Below are 23,625 nucleotides of genomic sequence, written 5' to 3'. Positions count from 1 at the left end.
TGTTAAACGACTCAAAATATATATAGTGCCATACAGAAGGATTTGGCAGAGCGGCTAACCCATGTCACAGGGTATGTTAATGAACACGTGGTGTAAGGTTGTGGTGCAAGATCTGATAAAAATGGAACTATGTGGCAAATGTCTGGCACAAAAACCCAACACAAAGCATCAACCAGCTAACTCCTTCCCTGATGTCAAGCATTCTGGTGGCAGCATTATGACATAGGCCTGCTTCTCATCTGCAGGGACTGGGAAGCTTGTGAGGTCAGAGGGCTAAATGGGTAGAAAAAAGTACAGGCAAATTTTAAAAGAAAACCAGCTTCAGTTGGTGCTAAAGACCTGAAACTTGGATGAAAACTCACCTTTCAGCAGGCTAGTAACCCAAAAGTTACACTGGACCAAAGTGTCCTTGAGCTGTACGTTAACAATCCCCAACCAACAAGCTGCAGTATATAGCTCGCAGCTATATCGCCCTGCAACTCACAACTGGCAAACCACTGAAGCTCAGCAGGTGTGAGCCTGGCCAGTACCCGGATGGGAGACCTCCTGGGAAAACTAAGGTTGCTGCTGGATGAGGTGATGGAAGTGGTGCTCTCCTTCGGATGAGATGTAAAACTGAAGTCCTCTGTGGTCATTAAAATTCCCAGGAATTTTCTGGAAATAAGAGGGGTGTCAACCCTGTGTCCTGACTAAATTTAATTAAACTTAAATGGTGTATATGGTTGAGACCTATCCAAAAAGATTCACTCCTGTAATTACTGTCAAAGTAAATACCTGTAAATACCACAAAGTATTAACTCAGGAGGTTCAATATTTGTGCACTCAACATATTTTTTATTTTTTGTGTTTTTTTGCTAACCTCTCACATTTTAAACCAGTTTAGTTTGAGCATCCAAGTTTTGATTAAAAGTATTCACTTTAGCAAAGTATGTGCAGCATTTGAATTCCAACAAAATCAGACCTTATTGGAAGGCGGTGAATAATTTTGCAAGGTGTTGTATGTAAGCATTTTATTTTTAAATAAATAAATTTTTAAACACTTGCCTTACAAGTGTGTGGCAAAATGTATTATAACTGATAATTATTAAGTTATGTGTGTGCTTCAGTTTGGAAGGAATTTTTTAGTTTGGGAAAAAAAGATGAAGAGAGTGGGATGTCTTATCCCTGTGGCTCCAGTTTTCCTAGCTTTGGCTACCTTTTTAAAATGGAAAATGTTTTGAGTTATTAATGGTGACTCATGAGTGTGTAGTATTTGTGATCTTTGCAGTGGTGGTTTGATGGCATGTTTTTTAAAGTCCTGTAAATGTGAACCACACTAGAGACACAAATAGATCATAAAATGCTGGATTTTTTCAGCAGATCTGAAAGTCTAGAACAAATTGTATTACATGACTATACTCATATATGCCCCCTTTTTAATGAAATAGGTACTCTCTTGGTTGCAAGTGGGAAGTTATTGACTTATATGGTTAAATAAAGATTTAATAAAGGTTTAAATACACAACAAATTGCCTAAAGAGTTTGAGAATGGAGAGGAAAATGGGACAGTGTTTCTCATAAAATCAACTTTATGTTTTCATTGTAATGACTGTAAAAAAGAAGAGTCACAGCATTTCACACTATAATAAAAATGCTGATCTGAAAAACAAACTCTGGAGCTGATAACTACATTTGTTCCTGTGTAATGTTCTTCTTGCAGTGAATTAACTAGATCTTGGAGCTGGTTTGTCCATAGGGCTGTCTCCTCCTTTACTCACAAATGGTTTATCGTTAAAAGTTTTTTTTCCCAGAAAAAAAAACCTCCCATCTGTAGCTCACGTCAAATAAAGTACACTGGATTATTGTGTCCAGAAGATCGCTTTCCCAAGCTTTTGCCTTGTACAACCCTATTGGGAATAGCAGGGAATTAGAAAAATCTGTTCTCCACATAAATGCAAATTGGGGGCTTAGAACAGTGATGGGAAGTACAATACAGATCCCCGGAATAACAGAGATACCACAGGGAAGAGCAGCACTAAACATTCATTACAGTGAGGAACTGACGAGCTTCACAGGAAAGTGAATTGTCCTACTTTTAACAATTCAACTTCAGGTGAGAAAAATGATAAGAATCTAGTTTACACAATTCAGTTGTTTTATCACTGAAACGTACATTTTTTTATATGCACACAATGACTTCTAATTACTTACCAGTCTTATTCAATATACTGTACTTGAGGGCTTAGTCCGTGGACTAAGGTAACATGAAGTAAAAATGTTCTAAAACTGGCCTACAGAAATGAAGTGGTTTAAAATATGTGTACTTTTGAAAACTCATACTTTTAAAGGCTTGAAATTGGTGGTATTAAGAACTTTGGGATAAAAAACTCCTGTTTCTAGGGTTTTGTTTCCAAACTCTTTTGGAAGTGACTCTTAGAAACCTTTTGATTAGGCATGGCATTGTTATGATCTCCAGAGTATTATTTAATAATACATTTTCTTAGAAACCAGTTGTTTTTTCCCCCCATTCATTCAAACACACATAAACCTGCTACATTCACTGAGATGTATATGTTGCATCTGGTACTTTAAGTAACTCTCATGTGCTGTCTTACTACTGCTATTGAAGAAATCTAATCTTGGCAGAATAACAGTTTGGAACCAATATTTTGGAACAGAGAAACAACTAAGGGAGCTGTTATACTGGTTAAAAACTGAAACAAATGAAGGAATGTGCAGATCTCTGACTACAGCACATTGTCTTTTAACCTGTTAGGGGCTCCCTTTTAGGAATGAAATATCACATACATAACAAATGGTAAAGAAGATATGGTCTTTAAAGCTTTTACTTGCTCCATGGAAAATAGGTGTCAGGTACTTTTTTACAATAAAGTCAAGAAAACAAAGCCGGAGAAGGAGGAGAGATTTTATTTACAGTTTTAATTAGCAAAAATAATAACCACAGCTTGTTTCCTGAACTTATAAGTTACAAAATTTGGCCTTCGATGTTTGATCTTGAACTCAGCACTGTTTTAGGACTGGATTGACAGCAGCAGTTTTGGATGTTTACATCTAGAATTGTTCTACACTTCTACTAGTTTCTGTTAACACTCCAGTAATCTGTTTACATCTACTGTCCTGTACAACCATTAGTAAGGTCCCTCCCAACGACGCATCACACATTACATGAAAGTATTCGTGAGAATACCATAATCCAGTGGGTTTGTAGAATTGCTTATTATTGTTTGGCTTGTGTGTAAAAGGCAAAAATCACTGTAGTTCCTGGATGAATGGGATGAGTACTCTTGATAGCAAAATTAAATTTGGTCTGTTGAAAACCATGTTCTCCTGTCTTACTAGGATTAGGAATGTCACAATGACATGATATCTGGGTGCTACTTCATCATTTGAGAAAGTTTCTCAAATCATCTTGACTATATTTTGTTCAAACTGAAGTTATTCTCATAAAATGTATTCCAAAATCTCTTGGTCTTGTTTTTGTCTCTCTTCATTGTGTCCTTCAGCTTATTCTGAATTTCAGTACGTTATGTCCATTACGTAAGAAATTATCTTTTAAATGTACACTTAAAATTAATGGGGACATTTTAATTTATGAAAAGGAAAAATATTTGCTCAAGATAAGATAGAGGACAGTGGTTCAGTGGTTATCACTGCTGCCTGATGCCCTAGGGTTCAATTCTGGACCTGGGGTGCTATCTGTGTGCAGTTTGTGTGTTCTCCCCATGTTCATGTAGCTTTCAAATGGGTGAACTGGTTTCCCCCCACATCCAAAGACATACTTAGTGACATTATCAAAGACTTTGCCAAAATGGGGAAATAATATAGGTTAAGTGGCTTTTAGGAAAATTGTTCCTGGTCTGAGTGTGTGCACAGCATCCTCACTAAGTTTTTCTGTAGCAAACAAAGATTAAAATATCCAACGTATACAGTAATGCATAGTTATACCTTAAAACTAAGAGCATTGATTTTTTTTACAAACTGCACTGATCAACAAATGCAGTTTGCTCAAATCCAGAAACATAAAGAAAATCTGGTCTTTGACATATTGAACATCTCAGGCACTGTACCTGTGCTTTACGCAAATCTAGTTTGATTAGAAGAATAATGGTTTGGGAGAATTTTATCTTAGTGTGCCAGTGAAAATTAATTCATAGTTTAGCATGTTGTCCAGGGACTGCAGCCTAGTGTACAACTCTGCAAAGACAATATATGGAACTGTATGCATCCAGAAAAAGGAAACTAGGACTACACCTAAAAACAACAGTGCTAAAAAATGAGAAACGGACAAATTGTTCTTAACCTCTGAAGCTTCTTTTTAAACCCAAAAGCAAATTCTATTTCTGCTCCTGGCTTCTGATCCAAACTGGTCTTCACAATGCTGGGAGATTGATCTTCTCTTTTAATATGAGCGTTCAGTGTTTTTCCCTGGTTTTTCACATGCATGAAATGGACTAAAGGAATGTCAGCGGTCTCTCTTTGATCTGGATTCACATTCTTTCCTGGCTCAAACACCAAAGGTGTCTATTCCTATACTATTGAGCCCTAGAGTACTGTACTCAACTCCAGGGAATAAGGGAGCCCTGGCTTTTTGATTTGTTTGTAGCGAGATATGAAATGCATTTTCAGCCAGGTGAAACTGGAAAATGGTTTGCAATTTGGTCTCATGTGGCACCAAGCTTATATGCAGCCTGTAGACTCAGGAATTCAGCAGCATGTGGAATTAGTTTATTGGAACAAAATGTAAGTCTTAAATAAACCCTTAAAGAACTCAACCTATGAAAAGCAAGCTTGAAAAATCCAATAAAAGGTGAGACAGTACAACTGTTTTGGGAATTGATGAGTCATTCTGATCATTTTCTGGTTATGGTGATTTCAAATGTTATCTTTGACCAGTTTCCTGATAAAGAGTATAATTCTCTTTGAATCAAAGAAAATAACCAAAATCAGCCAATGCCAGCAGAGATTAAATACGATTGTCCTCAAATTCTGGAGTGATTCAACATGTGGCAGGAAAAATGGCAGTGATTTTATGCAATATATGAGCTACCTGATGATGAAGGCCGTTGCAGGATATTTTCACTCAGTATGGTTACCAAGTCCAAACCTAAAGCTTTATAGCCTACTGAGAATGCATTTTGCAGGCTGAAAAAAAGAAGATGTGATAAACACGTGCTTATACTTACATGGCACTTTTCTGGACACGCCACTCAAAGCACTTTACAGGTAATGGGGACTCCCCTCCACCACCACCAGTGTGCAGCCCCACCTGGATGATGCGACGGCAGCCAAAGTTTCACCAGAACACTCACCACACGTCAGCAATTAGTGGGGAGGAGAGCAGAGTAATGAAGCCAGTTCATAAATGGGGGTTATTAGGAGGCCATGACTGGTAAGGGCCAATGGGAAATTTGGCCAGGGAGCCAGGGTTACACCCCTACTCTTTTCGAGAAACGCCCTTTTCTTTAATGACCACAGAGAGTCAGGACCTTGGTTTTACGTCTCATTCAAAGGACGGCACCTTTTTACAGTATAGTGTCCCCGTCACTATACTGGGCCATTAGGACCCACACAGACCTCAGGGTGAGCGCCCTCTCCTGGCCCCACTAACACCTCTTCCAGCAGCAACCTTAGTTTTTCCCAGGAGGTCTCCTATCCAGGTACTGATCAGGCCTCACACCTGCTGAGCCTAAGTGGGTTGCCAGTTGTGAGTTGCAGGGTGATATTGCTGCTGGCTGAGTGGACAAGAACAGAGCACCTGAGGTTTGGTAACTCAGTAGGTTGTAGATTCAATTAAAGTGAATATGAATTTCATACTGTACTTATTCGTATTAATCAAATGATCACAAATACAAGTTGCTAATCTGTAAAGGTGTACAGTGCCATCTGGCAATCACAAAACATTGTGTGGCATGCAACAGATCAAGTTCCAGGTAGTGTTATTTACCGTTGTCTTAACTATATAATGTTTTCTACTCTTGAATGCTGCAAAATGTTCACAACACTGCAAAAGCAAATTATAATGGAAACGTGTGTAAAAACAGCTACTTCCAAAGGATATTCACAAAGGACATTGTATGATCTGAAGTAAAATGGCCTAAGCATATTTTATGCAGTCATGATCCATAATACACAAAAAAATAACTTGTTTCTCTGGATACACCAACGGCAAATTTGAAGCCGATCTTTCACATGAGTTTTCATCATGATGTTGAGCAGGGTGGGGCAACACGGGGGTGCCGCCGTGAGACTGTATGAGGGCAATGCTAACAAACTCCACACGTTGGCACCCCAGGTCAATTCAGGAAACTGCGGTGCTATCTGTGTGGCGTTTGTATGTTCTCCCAATGTGTTTGTGTAGGTTTCATCTGTGTGTTCCTCCCACTGTCTAAGGATGTGCAGGTATGTTAACTGGCTTCTGGGGAAGTTGGCCCTGGTGCAAATGTGTCTACCCCACGATAGAGTCTTGTCCTGTCTGGGGTGTACCTTGCTTGCTGGGTTAGACTTCGGCTCCTCCACAACCCTGAATTGAAAGAAGCAGTTAGAGAATGGATGGGTGGATGTTGATCAAAGTGACCAGGCTTAACCCGATGGAATCTGTGATATTCATGTGCTTTTGCAGAAAAGAATTAGCTGAGAAAAAAATAGACCTGCTGCAAAACACCCAAGCTAGGGTCCTACAAATGAGACCATAATGCTCTAGTAGTGCAGAAATTCTATCTTAAGCAGAAGAAAGCACATTGCAGGAATGGTTTGATGGAATGTTTTTAACAGAGGTTAGGCACTGAAAAGGAGTTCACTGCTATATTAAGAACTTTGCATGGGCTGTATGATCGAGATATGTGTATGTTTCAGGCTTCTAAATGATTTAAATGAAGAAGACTACAGGCTTTATCTCTTAATTCCCCCATTAGCATTATTGTATACCTTAATCAAAGCTCCCAGTTAAAGACTCGTGTGTATACCCTGTGACATAGCTATCTCCAGTTCCTTCAAAATATTCATTTATATCTTTCAGATACTAGTGAATGTCTTTTTATAAAGATTATATAGTTTTTAACAAGCAAAAAAGAGCTAGAGTTTTGCCCAAACATTCTTCAGCATATTCTGCTTATCTAGTATTATATGGCTGATGAGAAAGCTAAGGCTTTGGGGGTGACAGATACAGTTGCCGCCTTATGCTCTCAGTGCCATTTGTTATATATCTGGGTGAGCATGCAGGAATCTTTTATAAAGGAAGAATTATTCAGCTTGTGAAGGCTCAAGGTACTGTGGTTGGGGGAGCAAGAGCTGCACTCAGTGTTGGAAGATGACCCACCAGGCTGAGAAGACCTGGTTGACTTTGGAAGGCGGATGAAAGGCAATGAGCTCGATGAGCTGCCGTGGTGGGCTGAAGTCAAGCGGTGACTCTTGAGTACGGTTTTCCCTCTTCCTACAGGCCGACCACTCCACAACAGCTGAACAAACTTTCTGGCTCTTGTTCTCAGGTGTAGTGGGCGGCCTTGTCGAAGATCACAGAGGAAGCAAACCAGACCCCAAGCAGTCTAAATATTATTTTTCTTCCAGTTAGGCCTTAAAAAGCAATGCTTGCATAGAATGGAAAAATTGCATATTCTGTTAGCCAACAGTCCTTTTTCTTATGGAAATGGCTTCTTCCTTTTTTCATCTTGAGATGATTTTGTGTGAGTATCTTTACATTAAACAAAAAGTACACACTCTGCGTCATCTTGCTTGGAAAGAAAATTGGTGCTATTTACAATGCCAAATCTTAGCATCCTCAGACGGATAAATGCTTCTTTTTGGATGGAAGGATACAGTTTAAGAGAAAGAGACACAGATTTGATTCTATGATGTGACACTTCAGCACACTGGACGTTAAGAATAGTTTTCACAGCAGGCAAAAGCAGTGTGTAATTTGGCGTTTACTGCAAAACCTAATAAGGCAGTATCAGTCTGTCCACTGGGGCACTGCATGGGAGAAACACAAGTTTATGCATGCTGTCTTTTATTATGCTAGTTAACAAAGCTTAGACACCAGATAACAGGTTGAACAATGAAAATTCACGATGAAAATTTCCCTGCTTCTGTGAATCCCAGCCAAATGCATTTTTTTATTTTGATACATGTTTTCATTAAACAAGGTCAGAATCAGTCCTTCAGACATGCACAGAACACTTAATTTAAATTTAAGTTTATAATTCAGTTTTACCAAACTATTCAATTTTAGTTTGTGTTAAACAAGCTGACATAATGTGTACTATACAGCACTGTTTCAGAAACACTGTAATTTAAATGCGTATGTAGTCTTTTTGTGTGTTTTTAAATGCTCCATGCTTCATAACACACAATACCCAAAAACTATTAATATAACAATGATATAAAATAATCTGCAAAAATAAGCTACTATAGACTCTTGATGAGATTATCTGACATTTGTTAAATCCAGCAACCTGCAAGGGTGCCGTATAATTGATGATCCACTGTACCCTGAATGAAGGGGGCTGAAAACCGAGCAAAAAAAAGAGGTAGTGAGATCTTCGGTCTTCCATACTGCCCCAGCTTCCAGTTCGCCGAAACAGTGTCAGTGCTCCTCTCTATTCCAACGCCATGATTTCTCTTGAAAGTTTCAGTAATTTCGTCTTTTCGTTTTTGTCCGCTCGTACTTGACAAAATTAATCAAGAAAAAGAACAACTAAGCAGTCCCATGAAGGCAAAAAGTCAGATGAGAGCACGTGAATCAGCTGATACAGGCACAGTCCATTCCAACCAATTTGCTAATTGGTAACAGATTGTCCTGTAGGGGGATGATTGAGAAGCAAAATACAGAACTGTATGGGCAGCAGAGGGGAGGGGGAGAGCTTTAGCCTCCTCTACACTGTAGGCAAGTGAAACCTGATCCATTGCTCCAGATGGGAGATGGGATCATTTCTGCTGCCACCCTCCCTCTTCCTCACCAGTAACAAGCATTCACTCACACTCAGAAGAAACCCCGCTTGCCTTTAGCTCTGCGTGCAGCGGAGCCAGTATTTCTTTCTTTCTTTCGTCCCCGTCTTTTGCTTTGGTTCTGGAGGTCTTGCCTCGGAAGCTCGCTGTGCTGTGACGTACAAGCTGTTTGCTGCTGTCTGCGTCTCTTCACCAAAACGCTGTGAAAAACCTTTGATGACAGGGAGAATACGGAATTATCTGTATCTTAGGGGGCTGTCAGCTGAAGTTTACACGTTATGGTATATAAGGTGGCACCTCCTAGCAAAATGAAAATAGTTTAAAATTTCTCTATACAAAAAAAAGAAAATTATGTAAATTACTTAGCAAGTGATATCAGTGTGAACAGTTGCAGGGTTACAGCTGAGTTATTGTACAGCATTCTCTATGCAACACCAGAGTATTTCTGATGATCTCAATCTCTCAAAGAAGCTTATTAGTTTCACAGGTGTGTCGGAGTTGCTCTTTTGCCTGTTTGCAAGGTCTGAATCCTGTAACACCAGCCGTGAAACAACCTAGGAATAGAACAGGAGGAGATGGGAGCATCCAGCTAGGTTCTCTAGGTTTGAGAGTAGATGCCACAGGCTTTCATGTCATGTGATTGTGATTCCCAAGGGCTGACTGAAAGTGGTGATTACCACCCGCAAGCGCAGGAGGAATCGATCCCCACAGTGAGAGGTGAGCTACATGCACACACAGTGCTTGGCTGGGCTCCAAAAGCCAGCTATGAGACCTGTTTGGGAAAACTGGGCCCCAGCCCGAAAAGACCAGTCTCTGCTGAGGAGAGATAAAACTCCATTGTTTATGTCTTAACCACTCCTTTTTTAACAAAACCAGCTCTTTGTCAAACCCTGCCGGGTTAAAATATACAGTATACAGGATATTTAGGGTTCCCTAAGGAAACAATAGCTCACATACCGCATGTGTATTCAAATCCATACCATACAAAAACCTGTACTATATGACCAACGTTCAAAATTACACCAACTTTTCTTGGTGTAATTTTAGAAAACCTACACAATGATCCTTACTAGCTGGGGCCTGCCTGCCTTCAATCAGAGAAAAAAAAAAGACAAATCTTTCCCTTTAGAAATGAATAATCCTTTATCAAACAGTTCAAAAACTATTAGAAAGCACTGAGCTAAACATTAACACAGAATACTACATGACGACGTTGGTGGCTAGCACTTCAGTCATCTCTAACTAATTATTTTTGACTCTCATAGTATTGCGGAGTATTGCACTCTTCACTGTGGTTTTTTAATTCATTGATGATTTATATCGCTTGGCTGTAGATATTCATTTTTGAGCTGCGGTATGATTTCATTGTGTTTTACAAGACTTTATGCAGCTTTTTCCAACGGCATAGTCCGTCCATCCGTTTTCCAACCGCTTCTCCTAATTCCGGCTTGCGGGAGAGCCGGAGCCGATCCCGGCAAACAGCGGGTGCTAGGCAGGATACTCCCTGGGTGGGACGCCAGGGTGAACACACAGACACACACACTCTCGCACCAGGATCAACCTTCTCAGAAGCTAACCTACCAATATGGACTGTGGGAACAAACCACAGCACCTGTGTGAGCACAGTGATAACATTCAAACTCCATGCACATAGCACCTCAGGTCCTGAATTGAACCTAGGGCTCCAGTGCTGCAAGGCAGCAATGTTAATCACTGAGAATGCCATAGTATAATAACACATTTTAATGGGTAAAATATGAGTGATCAGAAGATTTTATTTTTGTGATTAGGCATTTGCCATTTTAATGTATCCTAATACTGTGCCTTAGTATTTAATTTTAATTTGACTTTACCACCTCCTCGTACAAGGAAAGGGGAACTGTGCCTGTTTTTCTTCAAAATGTGCACTTTTTGGAATCATCTGCTTCACACCCCACAGTTAGCCTAAAGCAGAAGGAGCTTTAAATAACCCTTATTTTTAATACCAGAGGTTCAGATGTTCCTGCAGGTCACGGGAGTCGCTAATACACAGTGAGCTGAAGTTGCCCAGGCCAGTTTAAACACACCCAAACCACAAATATAGTGCCTGGGGATTCCTGGTCGCAGTCAGCTAATGATACAGCCTAGACTCAAACCAATGATGTCTGGACTACAGGGCTCAGCATATACCTATTTTGAATAAGCAAACCCTGAAGCCTCAATTTAATGAAGCGTTTTAAACTAATGACCCGTTCAGCACTCCTTGTGGCCACCTGTACTGTATATAGGCTGTCTTTGCTTAAGACATTTTCCTTGCTTACAGTGTATGGATCATAGAAAGACAAAACAGTTACAAAACATTCATAGACTTCGTCCACGTCCACTTTGTTTGTAGCACATTGTGACATCCTCACAGCCTGAGTTTCAAACATTTAATCTGTATGGTTTCTAAACCGCTAGAGATGCCACTGAGGATTGTTAAATTACATTACTTAACAGGAATGTGTTTAAACTAGAACTTTCTCTAATGCTACAGGATCAAGACTATAACAAAACCTGTTTTTCTCTTTAAACCTAACAGCTAAATTTCATTTGAGATGCATCTTGCTTAACAAAAACACCTTGTTCTGTCCACAAAGAGTCTGATAGATGTGAAGTGACACAAAACTTTGTTTCAGTCCTAATCTCCACTGCATGGTGGTTCAGCCCCTGGTGGGAGAATAGCTTGGATGATGCACTCCACCGTAACTTCAGAGTCTATCCAGCCAGTTCCTAACTGTTTCATCCAATTCAGGGTTCAAATGCAAGTCAGAACACCCTCTGGTTGGGACACTAGTCCATCTCAGGGCACACACAGACACACACATGCTCACAGTTAGGGTAGGTTTTCCAAGAAGCCAATTACCCTACCTACAGTAGTATGTCTTTGGACTGTGGGAGGAACACACAGCACCAAGAGAGAACCCACATGAACATGGGAGGACTTACAAGCCCCCTGCAGGAGTCTGTGTTTGTTTGAACCCTGGTACCTGGCACTGTGAGGTAGACCTGTTAATCATAACTTGTGTCTTTCTAAAAAAAATCTAAACAGAATTTACAGAAGACTCTTTTTTGGTGGGGAAAAAAGGTCCATTGTAACAGATAAAAAAAAAAGCTTCTGATGAGGTCCCTTATAATAATAAAAAAAGCTAAATGTTTCTAAATTAATGTATGCACAAGGATCGAGAACTAGTGAACAAAAGGAAAACAGTTTGTCATTTTAAAGGTCATAAACCCTAACTGCGCAGATATGAGCACTGTCGACATGCGCGTTAAGACCATTGTTCTTTCTGATCCATATCAATGACTTAGATTCTGCTACAGCTGGTGACCTAGATGTATTTGCAGGTGATGCAAAAGTAAGGGGAGCTGCAGACAGAAAATTGATAAGGGAATTGCAGATTCTGGATAAGCTTTGGATTGGGCAGACAAGGTGGAAACATACTCTACACTTTTTGTGTGTGTGCAATTCCAAGTGCAGGAAGCTACACATAATAAGGGTCTGGGTGTCTATGCAGATTCTTGAATGTCCTCATTAAGACAATGAAGGGAAGCATTAGAAAAAGCCAACATAATGTTTGGGTATATAACAAAAGGTGTGGAATTAAAATAAAGGCAAGTTATGTTCAAAGTTTACAATGCACTGATAGGACTCATTTAAAATATATTGTGTTCAGTTTTGGTTACCATAAAAAGAAAAGGATATTCTAGCTGTTCAAAGCAGAGTGGAAGAAAGATTCCTAGCCTTAAGAAGACTGTTATATAAGGACAGGATAAAGATGTTAAAACTAGTCTAAATGAAAGAAGTATTAGAGGGGATTGGATCTACTTATATACATTTCTAAAGGCAAAGTATCTGGAACATATTTTCCAGCCAGGTGATTGAGTCCCAATCTCTGGGTTTCCTGCAAGAAAATGCTAGATGGAAAATTTAAATTCACTAAGTTTCTAAACCACCCAAATGATTCAGGTGGATCGATCCCCCTCTTGTTTGTATCCTTTCATCTTATGTTATAATGCATACAAAATCTGTTTGAACTGACTCATATCTCAACCTCCTGGTATAATCACCCTTCTTACTTTAGATGGTGCTCCTTATCGTGAGAAATAAACAAAAGGGAAATTTGTGTAGGATGACAGACAAGTGTGTGGAGGTGTACTGGTTTATAATGTGTGGCTCCTGGGCTTATAATAACTGAAGTATATTTTTGAAGTATGTGAAAATTACAGTTCTTTCTTGTTTGCAGGATGTATGCCTCTTCTGAGGAACAGTGAAGTCATCCTGTTAGTTATTTCTTTAGGGACTGGTGTTGAAAGATGACATCTTTATTCAATGCAGATGTTAGCAGCAAGAGCAATGTGTTTTATGAAAGGGTTGAAAAATATATTACCTTTTTCTTTTTAAGAACTGTTAATGATTTAATTGTGGAGGTTAGCAGTCAGTGGGCTATGAAAATGAGCTACAGTAGTCTAAACTGTGCCTGTAGTTAGAACTGAGAGACTGTGAGATATTATAAGCTGGAAAGCCACAACATCAAAACACTCAGGAGGAGCATGTAATACACTGTGTTGTACTCACTAGCATTTTCTTTCTTTTATAAGCAGTTCTGTGCATTAGCTGCTTCATTAGAGTGAAAGGATTTTGCTACAAAATTTTGCAATGAATACCTGTGAAATTATTAAACTGGGAAACTATAATTATTCAATAACCAAATGTGTAGTGTATTATTAAAAATAAGTTTACATTTTTCTCTTCGTGAAATAACTTATGCACCTGATTTTCTTTCAGTCAACTGTACATAAACAAAGATTGTAATTCCCTCTTATCTGTCTCATCTTGGTGTGTTATCAGCACTCATTTATGATGTTTGGGTGCTGAAAAACATAACGTGTATGGTGAGAAATGAAGAGTGGTTGAAAGCAATAAAGCTGGTTGTACACCAAAAGAATGGAATGAAAATACACATTTTTGAAAGGGGTGTTTCAAAAAGGGCAAAGCAATTGGCTGATTTAACTAAAGGCATGCACTAGATCTCGTCTGATTAGAAGATATCAGCTTCACCTCATTTCTACTGGCATCCTTGCAAGAAATGCTGAAAGGAAAAGTGAAATGGGATGTTTTGACAATACTGTGCACAACCGTTGATAATGATCCTCTAGGTTCCTGCCACAGAAATTGCTGTGTATGAACATCAGCATTCTCTTGCCATTGACCAAAATGATTAACACTTGGAATACTATAAATTAATAATGCTAAGAGACATTAAACCAACTTCAAAGGCAATCAGCCCATTACAAAAAAATAACTTATTTCTATTATACCCATTGTAACCTTTTACATAGTAAAACCAGAGTAATGTGTAGTAGTTGTGCAATACCAGTTGTCTGTGTTACTCTTGCTCAACTATCTGTAGTCTGACTTTCATAGGACATACCCAGCTAACACTGCCTTCCTCCCTGTTACTGATTCTTTTTTGGGCGGTGAGGTAGTTCTGTGGCTAAGGATCTGCGCCTGTGGCTGGAAGGTTGCCAGTTCGTATCCCGCAGCTGGCAGAGGAATCCTACTCCGTTGGGCCCCTGAGCAAGGCCCTTAACCCCAGCTGCTCCAGGGGTGACATATAAATGGCTGACCCTGCGTTCTGACCCAAAGCTTCTCTATTTGTCTGTGTGTCTCATGGAGAGCAAGCTGGGGTATTCCTAATGCAAGAAATTGGGATTTGAACCGGCAACCTTCCAGCCACAGGCCGAAATATGAAAAGCGCATTGCAGTTCTGCTTCAATGCTGATAACGCTCAACTCTGCAGTTGTTCTCCACTCATTTCTGGATGCACTTCCACTGTCTTAAACTCGACATCTCAAAGTCTGGTCTCCTTTTCTTCCCTTCTTCTATGCTCTGTTATGTGTTTAGAATCAAAAGGGAAACAAGTACCTAGAGAACACAGAGAAGGGCATTCAAAACAGGCACTGTTTTATACCAAGGGCTGTAGGTGTCTTGATCAAGTAATCCAGTTTTGTTGACAAAGTGCTTCTTCCAAGATCCTTAGCCCAATAAGCTACTGAAAACCAAACAAGCTACTGTAGATGCTAGAAGAGAAGCAGTCTTAGGTCCGTAATACTTTATCATTAATATCATCTTACAGTTGCTTAATGTGCTGGACCTGGTCTTTGTTTGTAGTGGCTGGTGGTTGTTGTGGGATAGGGGGGATTTGTGATGTGCATACAGCTGGTCAAAGGCTCAAGACGCCCACACATCCTTGCACACAAACCCTTTGTGTTGGACCGCTGCAAGTTTTTGGAAGAAACAAAGATCAGTGCAAAACCCGCCACACTATCGTGCAGTGAATTCTTCTGCACAGATGCCAATGATGAGTTCATAGGTCCATAGAGGGGAACAAAAACAACCCAAGAACTCAGCATGCAGACAAAGTCCAGACGAAAGATCTAATGCACAGCCTTGAGTACTTGCTCAGGTCTCAGACAAAGAACTAGATGCATAGATATTAATTTCCAGACCATTTTCTTTGAAGGTTCTGCAGGATCCCCTGAGAAATGGCTTGATGAAGTTTGGAGCCAATAGGTTCCTTGGAAACCATTTGGGCAAGATGGGAATGACCCAATTTTTGCATTTTTTACTTTGAATGCATTTACAGTATCTATTGTGCACAGCCCCATAATGTTAATACTGTGCTTAATGCCATTTTGCATTACGTTGTTTTTATAACATGCTTTTCTTGTCATTTGATTTAGGCCACATATGAATTTCAACATTTTCACATTTTGGGCACAGTTTTTATAGTTTTGTGTGAAAAGTTTGGATTTATATTGGGGTTTATACGGCTGTTGATTTGATCTGCGAACTACAATTTGAGGTGTTTGTTACTAATTAAAGGGAATTGGCTAATAACTTTAGCTAAACTGAAAATGACTGAATAGAAACAAAAATAAACAGTAAATTTACCTTTTAAAAGAATTTACCTTGGTTATGTAAAACTGTTTTAATCAATGTGTGTCTCTGTAATAACAAACTATATTTTTATCCTTGGTAAAAAAAAATGCTAGCATTACTGAAACCAAAATTTTTGGATGTTTCTCTGCATCAGGCCACTGAAACATTCTACTGTCAAGACCTACACACTCTGTCAAACCAATCAGATTTCAGGGAGAGGGAACAAGAGAGTGAGACAGGTAGGGGTCAGAGAGGTCAAAGTGCCCTAAAGGGTTGTATAGGCCAGAGCAGATGGTGCCTCTTCACTAATTCAGTGTGAAACAGCCCTCTTTTTCTGCCGTGGTGCAACAAAGGTACATTTTAACAAAAAGGTGACCAGGACTGGACTTATTCTCAACAGGAAAATGAAGTTACCATAGAAACAGAAGCAATAAAAATGGCAATGTTGTCAGATTTACTGCTTTACATGATTACGGGCTCACACCCTTTCCCATTCCCTTTCTTTGTATCTGATTTTCTTTTGCTGCTCCCACTCAATAACTTCCATTCCGCAGCTCAAACAAAGTTCAAGAATCTGTATAATCTCCAACCCAAAACCTGAATTGCAAGCTACAGTTTTCTTCCATAATATTCAAGTATTTGATATTTAATGCTTTTTCACCTAGTCATCTACGAACGTGGGTTCCAAGAGATGTGTGACAGTTGTCTGATGTGTTGGAGTTGCAGGTATACGTGCCTTTGCCAACGTTAAACAGTTAAAAAAAAAAAATTGTACCACACACTCCTGCCTTCATGTGTAACTAATGAGCAGTTCCACACCAAAGACATCCACCCTGCAACCTGAAACATTTCTTTCTGTAATTGCAGTTGCTCAGACCCTAAGGCTTCCAAACTGAGGCCCAGCACTTTCTCTTTCTGTACCTTAGAGGTACTAAACAAACCCCCGGCCCCCCACCCCTCCACAGCCTAGCATTCCAAAAGATTTCTTCATTTATCCGGAGTTATGTACATTCTCCAGGTCCCACTCAACAGCAGTCTTCTGGTTTTCATTTGTTCAGCCTCTCTCGTTCTCAGAAGAGAAAAGTTTACGATTTTCTCGAGCATGTGACCTATCACAGCTGAAAGCCATTTTTTCCCTGAAGGACCTTATTGCGCTGACGCAACCCTTTCCCCACTCTCAGTGGGGGCTGAGGCAAATTTAAGGAGGGTTAAGCATCAGCAGTGAGAGGGGAGGGACTGGGGTTTTCTTGACTCATCTGATGCACTGGGAAAGAATCCAGAAAGAGAGGCTGCTCACGTTCTTCAGAAGAGGCGAAGAGAAAGATCGAAAAAGAGAGAGAGAAAGTGTTGAATAGGGAAAAAAAAAAGCGCTAGGAAATATGTTTTGATTAACAGCAAAAATGTAAAACTACCCCAGAATGAGAAATTAAAGAAGAAACTCAGGGCCATTTTACAGAAATAACTGCCTTCAATTTATTTTTTTTAAATGTGCACTTAATGCTTTGCAGCATTTCAAAGCTCAGCGTTTTTAACACAGATGAGACTCAGCTGCAATGTGTTTAGAGGTAATTATTTCCAAGAAAGATTGAGCAGAATTTCCTTGCAGTTCATGCCAGGGTATAACAAAACAGTTTTGGTCTTGCTCTAAAATGATCTTTTCAATTGCTCTGTCCCAGCTAACACCTAGCTAAGAAAGAATGAAAGATACACCGACTCATATTGGCGAAGGCCAGGAAACATTGTTAAAGTTATATTTTTTAATAAAATTAAAATGCCATTTCTTTAATATATTTCAGTATTATTCTACAGTAACAAAATACAAGGAATGAAAAGGTACATTAATTTTAATGAATTCGGTCAAACAAAATGTGTTCTGCGGTCATTCGTTATTAGATGTGGTTAACATGGCATGCTCCAGCACAGGCTATTCAGCTAGATTCAAATATGCTTTAAAAAATAACTTATTTTACCAAGTTATTTCCCAAGGTGATAGGCTTTTGGAGAAATGTGTTTCTGGATTTAGAATTCGTTAATAGAAAACAGAGTTGAGGGGAGAATGCTCAGATATTGCTAATATAATTAGTGGAGTACCATGGTACTAGGACCACTGCTCTTCCTAATATATATAATCTCACTGATCTGGATTCTGATATAGTTAGGAAATTAGTCATGTTTGCAACTGTCGAAGAAAACTCTTCACTCAGGTTAGGTGTGGTCAAGCCGAGTCCTTTATTCATGCGCATGAGGAGGATAAGATCATGCAGACATGAGAACAGTCTCTCATACAGATCTGTAAAAATCTATCCACCCCGAGATGGTACTGTAAATGCAATAAGTTTTATACAGCAAATTCACACAAGAAAGCTCACTCTAAGTTTCCATATTTGGAGATGTTTTTTCTCTCTACAAACATTTCTTTGTAATTGACCACGTTCTTCTTAAGAAACAATTTTACCTTGCATATAGACAAAAAAAGAAGTAAGCAAACATAAGGTGTGAAAATGAGCTAGACACTTTGCGGTTGTAATATTAATGTCAAAAGGTCAAATAATATGCTTGAATTATCCTTTTATACTGTTGTAAAGCAAAAAGCATATGAGCTTAGGCAAATAGTCAGTATATTATATACATAATAAAAAGGCCAATACTAAAATTCTTCCTCACAACCATGCCAACGGTTAACATTGTAGAAACAGCAAATGAAATTCCAAAAGATTTAGATAAAATTAAAGACAGGGCAAACATGACAGGTAACATTTAAAGTAGACAAGTGGAGAATGTTACATGTGAATAACAAAAACATAAACAAAAGCTACAAAAAATAGGAAGCACCAATCTTGAAGAGGGCTCTTATGAAAATGACAAGAGTTTATGTTGACATATCATTTAGTTTTACTCAGCATGAAGAAGCAATCGAAAACACAATCTATAATAATGATATATTGTTCAAAGCATAGAATTTAATCAAGGAATGTTATACTTCCATCCATTTTCTAGTCCCTTCTTCCAATTCAGGGTCATGGGGGAGCTGGAGCCTATCCCAGCAAGCAATGGGTGCAAGGCAGGGTACACCCTGGATGGGATGCCAGTCCATCACCAGGGCTGATTTTTCCAGAACCTAATTCACCTACTAGTATGTCATTGGACTGTGGGAGGAAACCCACAAGAACGTATTCTCCATTCAGATAGCACCCCAGGTCTCGAATTGAAACCAGGGCCCGACTTTTGTGAGGCAGGAATACTAAACAGTGCACCACCGTCCAAAGGGATGCTATATTATACAGTAAATGTACAGTGCGCTAGTAAGATCTCCTTGAGTATATTCTATACAATTTTGGTCATAATATGAAAAGAAAGACATGGTTGCTCTGGAATCTGAAGATACAGTGAAAAGCTTACGTATTGCAACAATACATGACATTTGTCATTTATGCTGTGTACTAATAAAAAAATATATTTTAGATTATAGATCAAAAGATTAATATGTTTGCAAAAGTATGGCATTTCTGATTTGGCTTCTGGATATAATTTTGCATACATGTGGGAACATTGTCATTTGTTGTGTACAATCTCCCCATATCTGCTGAACATAAGTATAAGGATTATATTAAACTAGTGTTTTATCTTGTCTATTCTTTTTATTTATTGTAGTTGTCATTCTGTAAAGCGCTTTGAGAAGCCACCTTTAAAGGTGCTATATAAAATAAAGTTTATTATTATTATTATTATTATTATTATTATTATTATTATTAATACCCCTATTCTTTCTGAGAAGCACCCTGCAATTTTAAATGACCACAGAGAGCTGAAACCTAGTTTTTTTCTTCAACAAATAACATGCATGATCAATAGGAATCAAATCAGGAGATTGGCTTGGCCAGTTCAAAAGTTCTCACTTCTACTGAGGATCCTTTGATGTTCCTCACTTTGTTCACATTTTTTCCTTTCCATCACTTTGCTTCAGATTTATCTTGCATCTTATTTGTCTGTAAAACTCCAGAGCTGCTGAGGCCCATCTTTGTACTTCTTTGCAAATCCTGAGCTGGTATTTCTATTTTTGGTGCTGGTGAGAGGTTGGCATGTTGTAGCTTAAACCTTGTAATTCTCCTGTGAAAGTCTTCTGCGCACAGTGAAATGAGACACCTGGACACTTGAGATTGTCTGCAACCTCTTCTCTTCTCAGCTCAAATGAGTTTTTCTGTCATCAACTGCTGTTGTCGTCCTTGGATGATCTGGTCTTTTACCAGATGTATAATTTCTTTATTCATGAAGACATTCCGTCTTGTGGCTTTTGAGATGCCCAATCTCTCTTCAATGGATCTAAATGGAATTTTCTTTACTCTCATCCTAGTTGCTTGCTTTTCTGAGTAACACCTCTGTAGTTTTCATTTTGGTTTATGCCTTCTAAGTCAAGGGAATGTACCAAAATATGAACTCCAAAGCTGGGAACCAAGACTGTATATTCACAGATCTTTTATATTCTCACAGTTCACAATCTAACATGGAACACCTGAACAGTTAGAGACATTTTTCCCTGTACTTATGCTCACCTGAAATGGGAGTGGCGGGATTCAACACAACAAATAACTTTGTTCTAACTTGGCTAAACCTGCATGCAAAAAAATGCCCAGAAACAAAGCTGATTTCTAAGCTTTTGTTTCATATTAAATCTTTTCATCTGAAATACAAATTTTACTGGTGCATAGGAGAAATTCACTTCAGTGTGCCAATATTATGATTTTCACTGTACATTATGAGTCCTAAAAGAATGTTATCCATTGACAGGCTAAAAGAACTAATTGCAAGTATTCAAAATCCTCAAGAGCATTGATAAAGTCACCACATTGGACTGTCACCCCATGGAACCTATTCAATAAAATTAAACAATTGAAAGGTACATTTGCTTTTAGGTGAATTGTTTTACGAAGTGTTTTCTCATTCGTCCAGGTAGGGGTTAGGAGGGAGCAATTGGTTGGTAGCAAGGTAGCAGCATACCTTCTTCTCAAAGCGGAGATAGAGAATGGCACAGGTTGAGTTCTGAGTTCTCGCACACTGATTGGAAGGCCCAGAGTGCAGAGAGAAAAAAGCTAACTGCCTGCTCCTTTGTCAGGAACACAAGTGGTAGATACAGAGTGGAGTCCGTGGCCAAACAGGATCAGCCACTGAAAGTTAGTGACCAGAAGAGTTGCTGGTTGTTAAGAGTCTGGTTCTCATGTACAATGAAGAGTATCTGTGAAGTGTTGGAGTGGTTATTGTGGTGAACAGAATTAATCTGATTGAATACCTGAATGCCCGATTGTGTTGAAGTTACTAGTGAAGCAAGATTGAGAGCTAATCAGGTGAATACTCCAGTGTCTGGAGATTAATGAAGACAAAATATGAAGGGTAAATGTGAGGATCTAGTGACATTTGTGAGTATATCAAATTAAAGAACAACCTAGAACAAAGAGGACCATGTTGTCTTCCCTGAAAAGGAAATACTATTGAAATACTAAATTCTTTGATGGGCTCAGAAAGATAAAGACAAACCACCTAATACACACGAAGATAAGGTGATACTTTTGCAGGGCTGGAATTAGGGAGTGTATGCTGGCATTTGTCACACTGCTATAATTATAGTTGTTAAACCATCTCTTCAGTTTTATATCATTCTGTTGTTGTAAGTGAACAACACTGATCAGTAATGTCACCATGTGATAGTATATCAATTTGCATTTGCTTACAGTGCTTTTGATGTATTTTCTAAATATCCTGGTATGTCACACCACTATACAGAAAAAAATATTTTGTGGAACCATTGTTAATTGTACATTTGGCAGTTTTAGAATGGTTCTTTATTACATCGTCACAATCACAGTCTAACATTAAGGTGATGTTGCTGCACTGCCCAGTTGCAAGTTCTGGATTGGGTAACATTTTTTAACAATGTCTATACAACAACCCAAAGTTGAATCTGTGAAAAACACTTGGCATAAAGAGAAGCAGTAGTATATCTTCACTTTCCATTTTGCATTTTTGGATGCAACATGCGAAAAACTCATTAAGAGTGACTCCATGCCAACAGAATGCAAACTGTTGTTTTGCTTTCTAGATCCAAAGAATAAGGAGTACACTTTGCAATATATTTATAAGCAATCCATAAACCTATTTAGTTCAGGTGTTCCATTTGACTCAAAAAAAAAAATCAAACACCAGAAACACCAACATGTTTTTTTGTGTCCTTTGAAGTTTCTGTACTGATTTCTGATGAGAGCATTTCTGGAATCTTGTTTTATCACTTTATATTGGTTTTAACACTGTGCCCCAGCAACTTTTTAAGAGGTTATTGGTGATGTTACCCATCACATCTGTTTAATTGCATCTACAAATCTGTATCAGAGGCAATTTGTACTTGTCACAATTTCCATGTGTTTGAAGAATAACTTTGCTTTGAAGGAGAAATAACATTTTATCCAACTGGCACTGAAGAGGGCTGGATGTGGTTCAGAATTAATATGTATAGAATGCACTTGACTTTCCACAATTATTAAAATGCATTTACATTGAGATTAACTTGGTGTTTTTTCACACATCAATGTGGCTTGCCAAATGCTGACTGTCATTTTCCATCACTTGTTATAATAATTGCTGTTCTATAAACCACTCTTTACAGAATTAAAGTGTGGTTTTGAATCCTGTGAGGTTTCTTCCATTTGTACTTTTACATAACTGTAACTGTTATGGTGGGGTCTGATAATATACTGGTTGTTTTCCAGGAACCTTACTGAGGTAGAATTTGGTTGTTTATATTTTAATGTACGAGTGAAAGAATGTAGGCTTTTAAATGTAAGCTTTTGGACATTAGTTTGAAAACCATCATTGGCAATTATTTACTTTAGATGGCTAATCAACATTAAGTGTAATGAGCCTGTTATGAGGTGACATGGCAGTGCAGAGACTCTGGGTTCAATTCCTGACCTGATGCTGTCTGTGTGGACTTTGAATGTTCTCCCCGTGTTTGCATGAGTCTCCTCTGTGTGCTCTGTCTACCTCACACAGTCCAGTTACATACCGGGTAGGTTAATTGACTTCTGGAAAAATTGTCCCGAGTGTAAGTGTGGGCTGTGCACTGTATATATTTTGTGTAGCTTGTAAAGTACTATAAAGAAACATCAATATCCCTTCCATAGGGTTCAATTTAGTGCCTGTACTGTACCACCCATCAGGACGTCAAAATATGTGGCAGTATTGCTACTTAAAAGACACTCTTTCCCAAGACCTTAAACACAGGCTGGGAAATATGACTGTAAGTGTAAGGCTGACCTATATCTCTCTCTTTGTTTTGTACCCATAGGCGTGTGCTGACGATGCCTGCTGCTAACACAATGACTGGCGGTAGGGTGCTACTGCTCTGTCGGGATTCTGAAAATTGCATCTACCAATCTGTGAACGGGTAAGGGCAATGTGAGCATGGGAGGAGTGGGGATTTTTTTTCTTTTCCCCGCACTGGTACGTGGCAAATTTCTGTTGTGCGAAATCAGTGACAGAAGGAATCAATAGCCACAAAGCTCCCGTTTATGATAAAGTAAACAAACTCGGGTAGAAATTGTGAAGACGTGCTAGAGGTTATTGAAGTGCATTCAGATGAAATAGCGGTTAAGTCTGGTATTTTTTCAAAGGGAACCTTATTTCGTTGTAGTTTTGCTAGAATCCAGCACAGACTACAACACCATGCCTTTTAG

General features: G+C 38.9%; 1 protein-coding gene across 1 annotated transcript in view; it reads left to right on the top strand.

The window, feature by feature from the left end:
- The window catches only part of LOC148829145 (DENN domain-containing protein 2A), a 64,468-nt gene that overhangs the window by 4,794 nt on the left and 36,049 nt on the right, over positions 1-23,625 (top strand). The window contains exon 2 of the mRNA XM_088924099.1: positions 23,238-23,336. Coding sequence (XP_088780225.1) covers positions 23,251-23,336 — 86 coding nt within the window. The 5' untranslated portion in view covers positions 23,238-23,250. The remainder of the gene's footprint in view (positions 1-23,237; positions 23,337-23,625) is intronic.

Source organism: Atractosteus spatula, chromosome 8 (genome assembly GCF_055471065.1).
Source record: "Atractosteus spatula isolate fAtrSpa1 chromosome 8, fAtrSpa1.hap1, whole genome shotgun sequence".
NCBI classification, from domain to species: Eukaryota; Metazoa; Chordata; class Actinopteri; order Semionotiformes; family Lepisosteidae; genus Atractosteus; species Atractosteus spatula.
The sequence above is the reverse complement of the archived record's forward strand: the minus strand, read 5'-3'. Positions and strand labels throughout refer to the sequence as shown.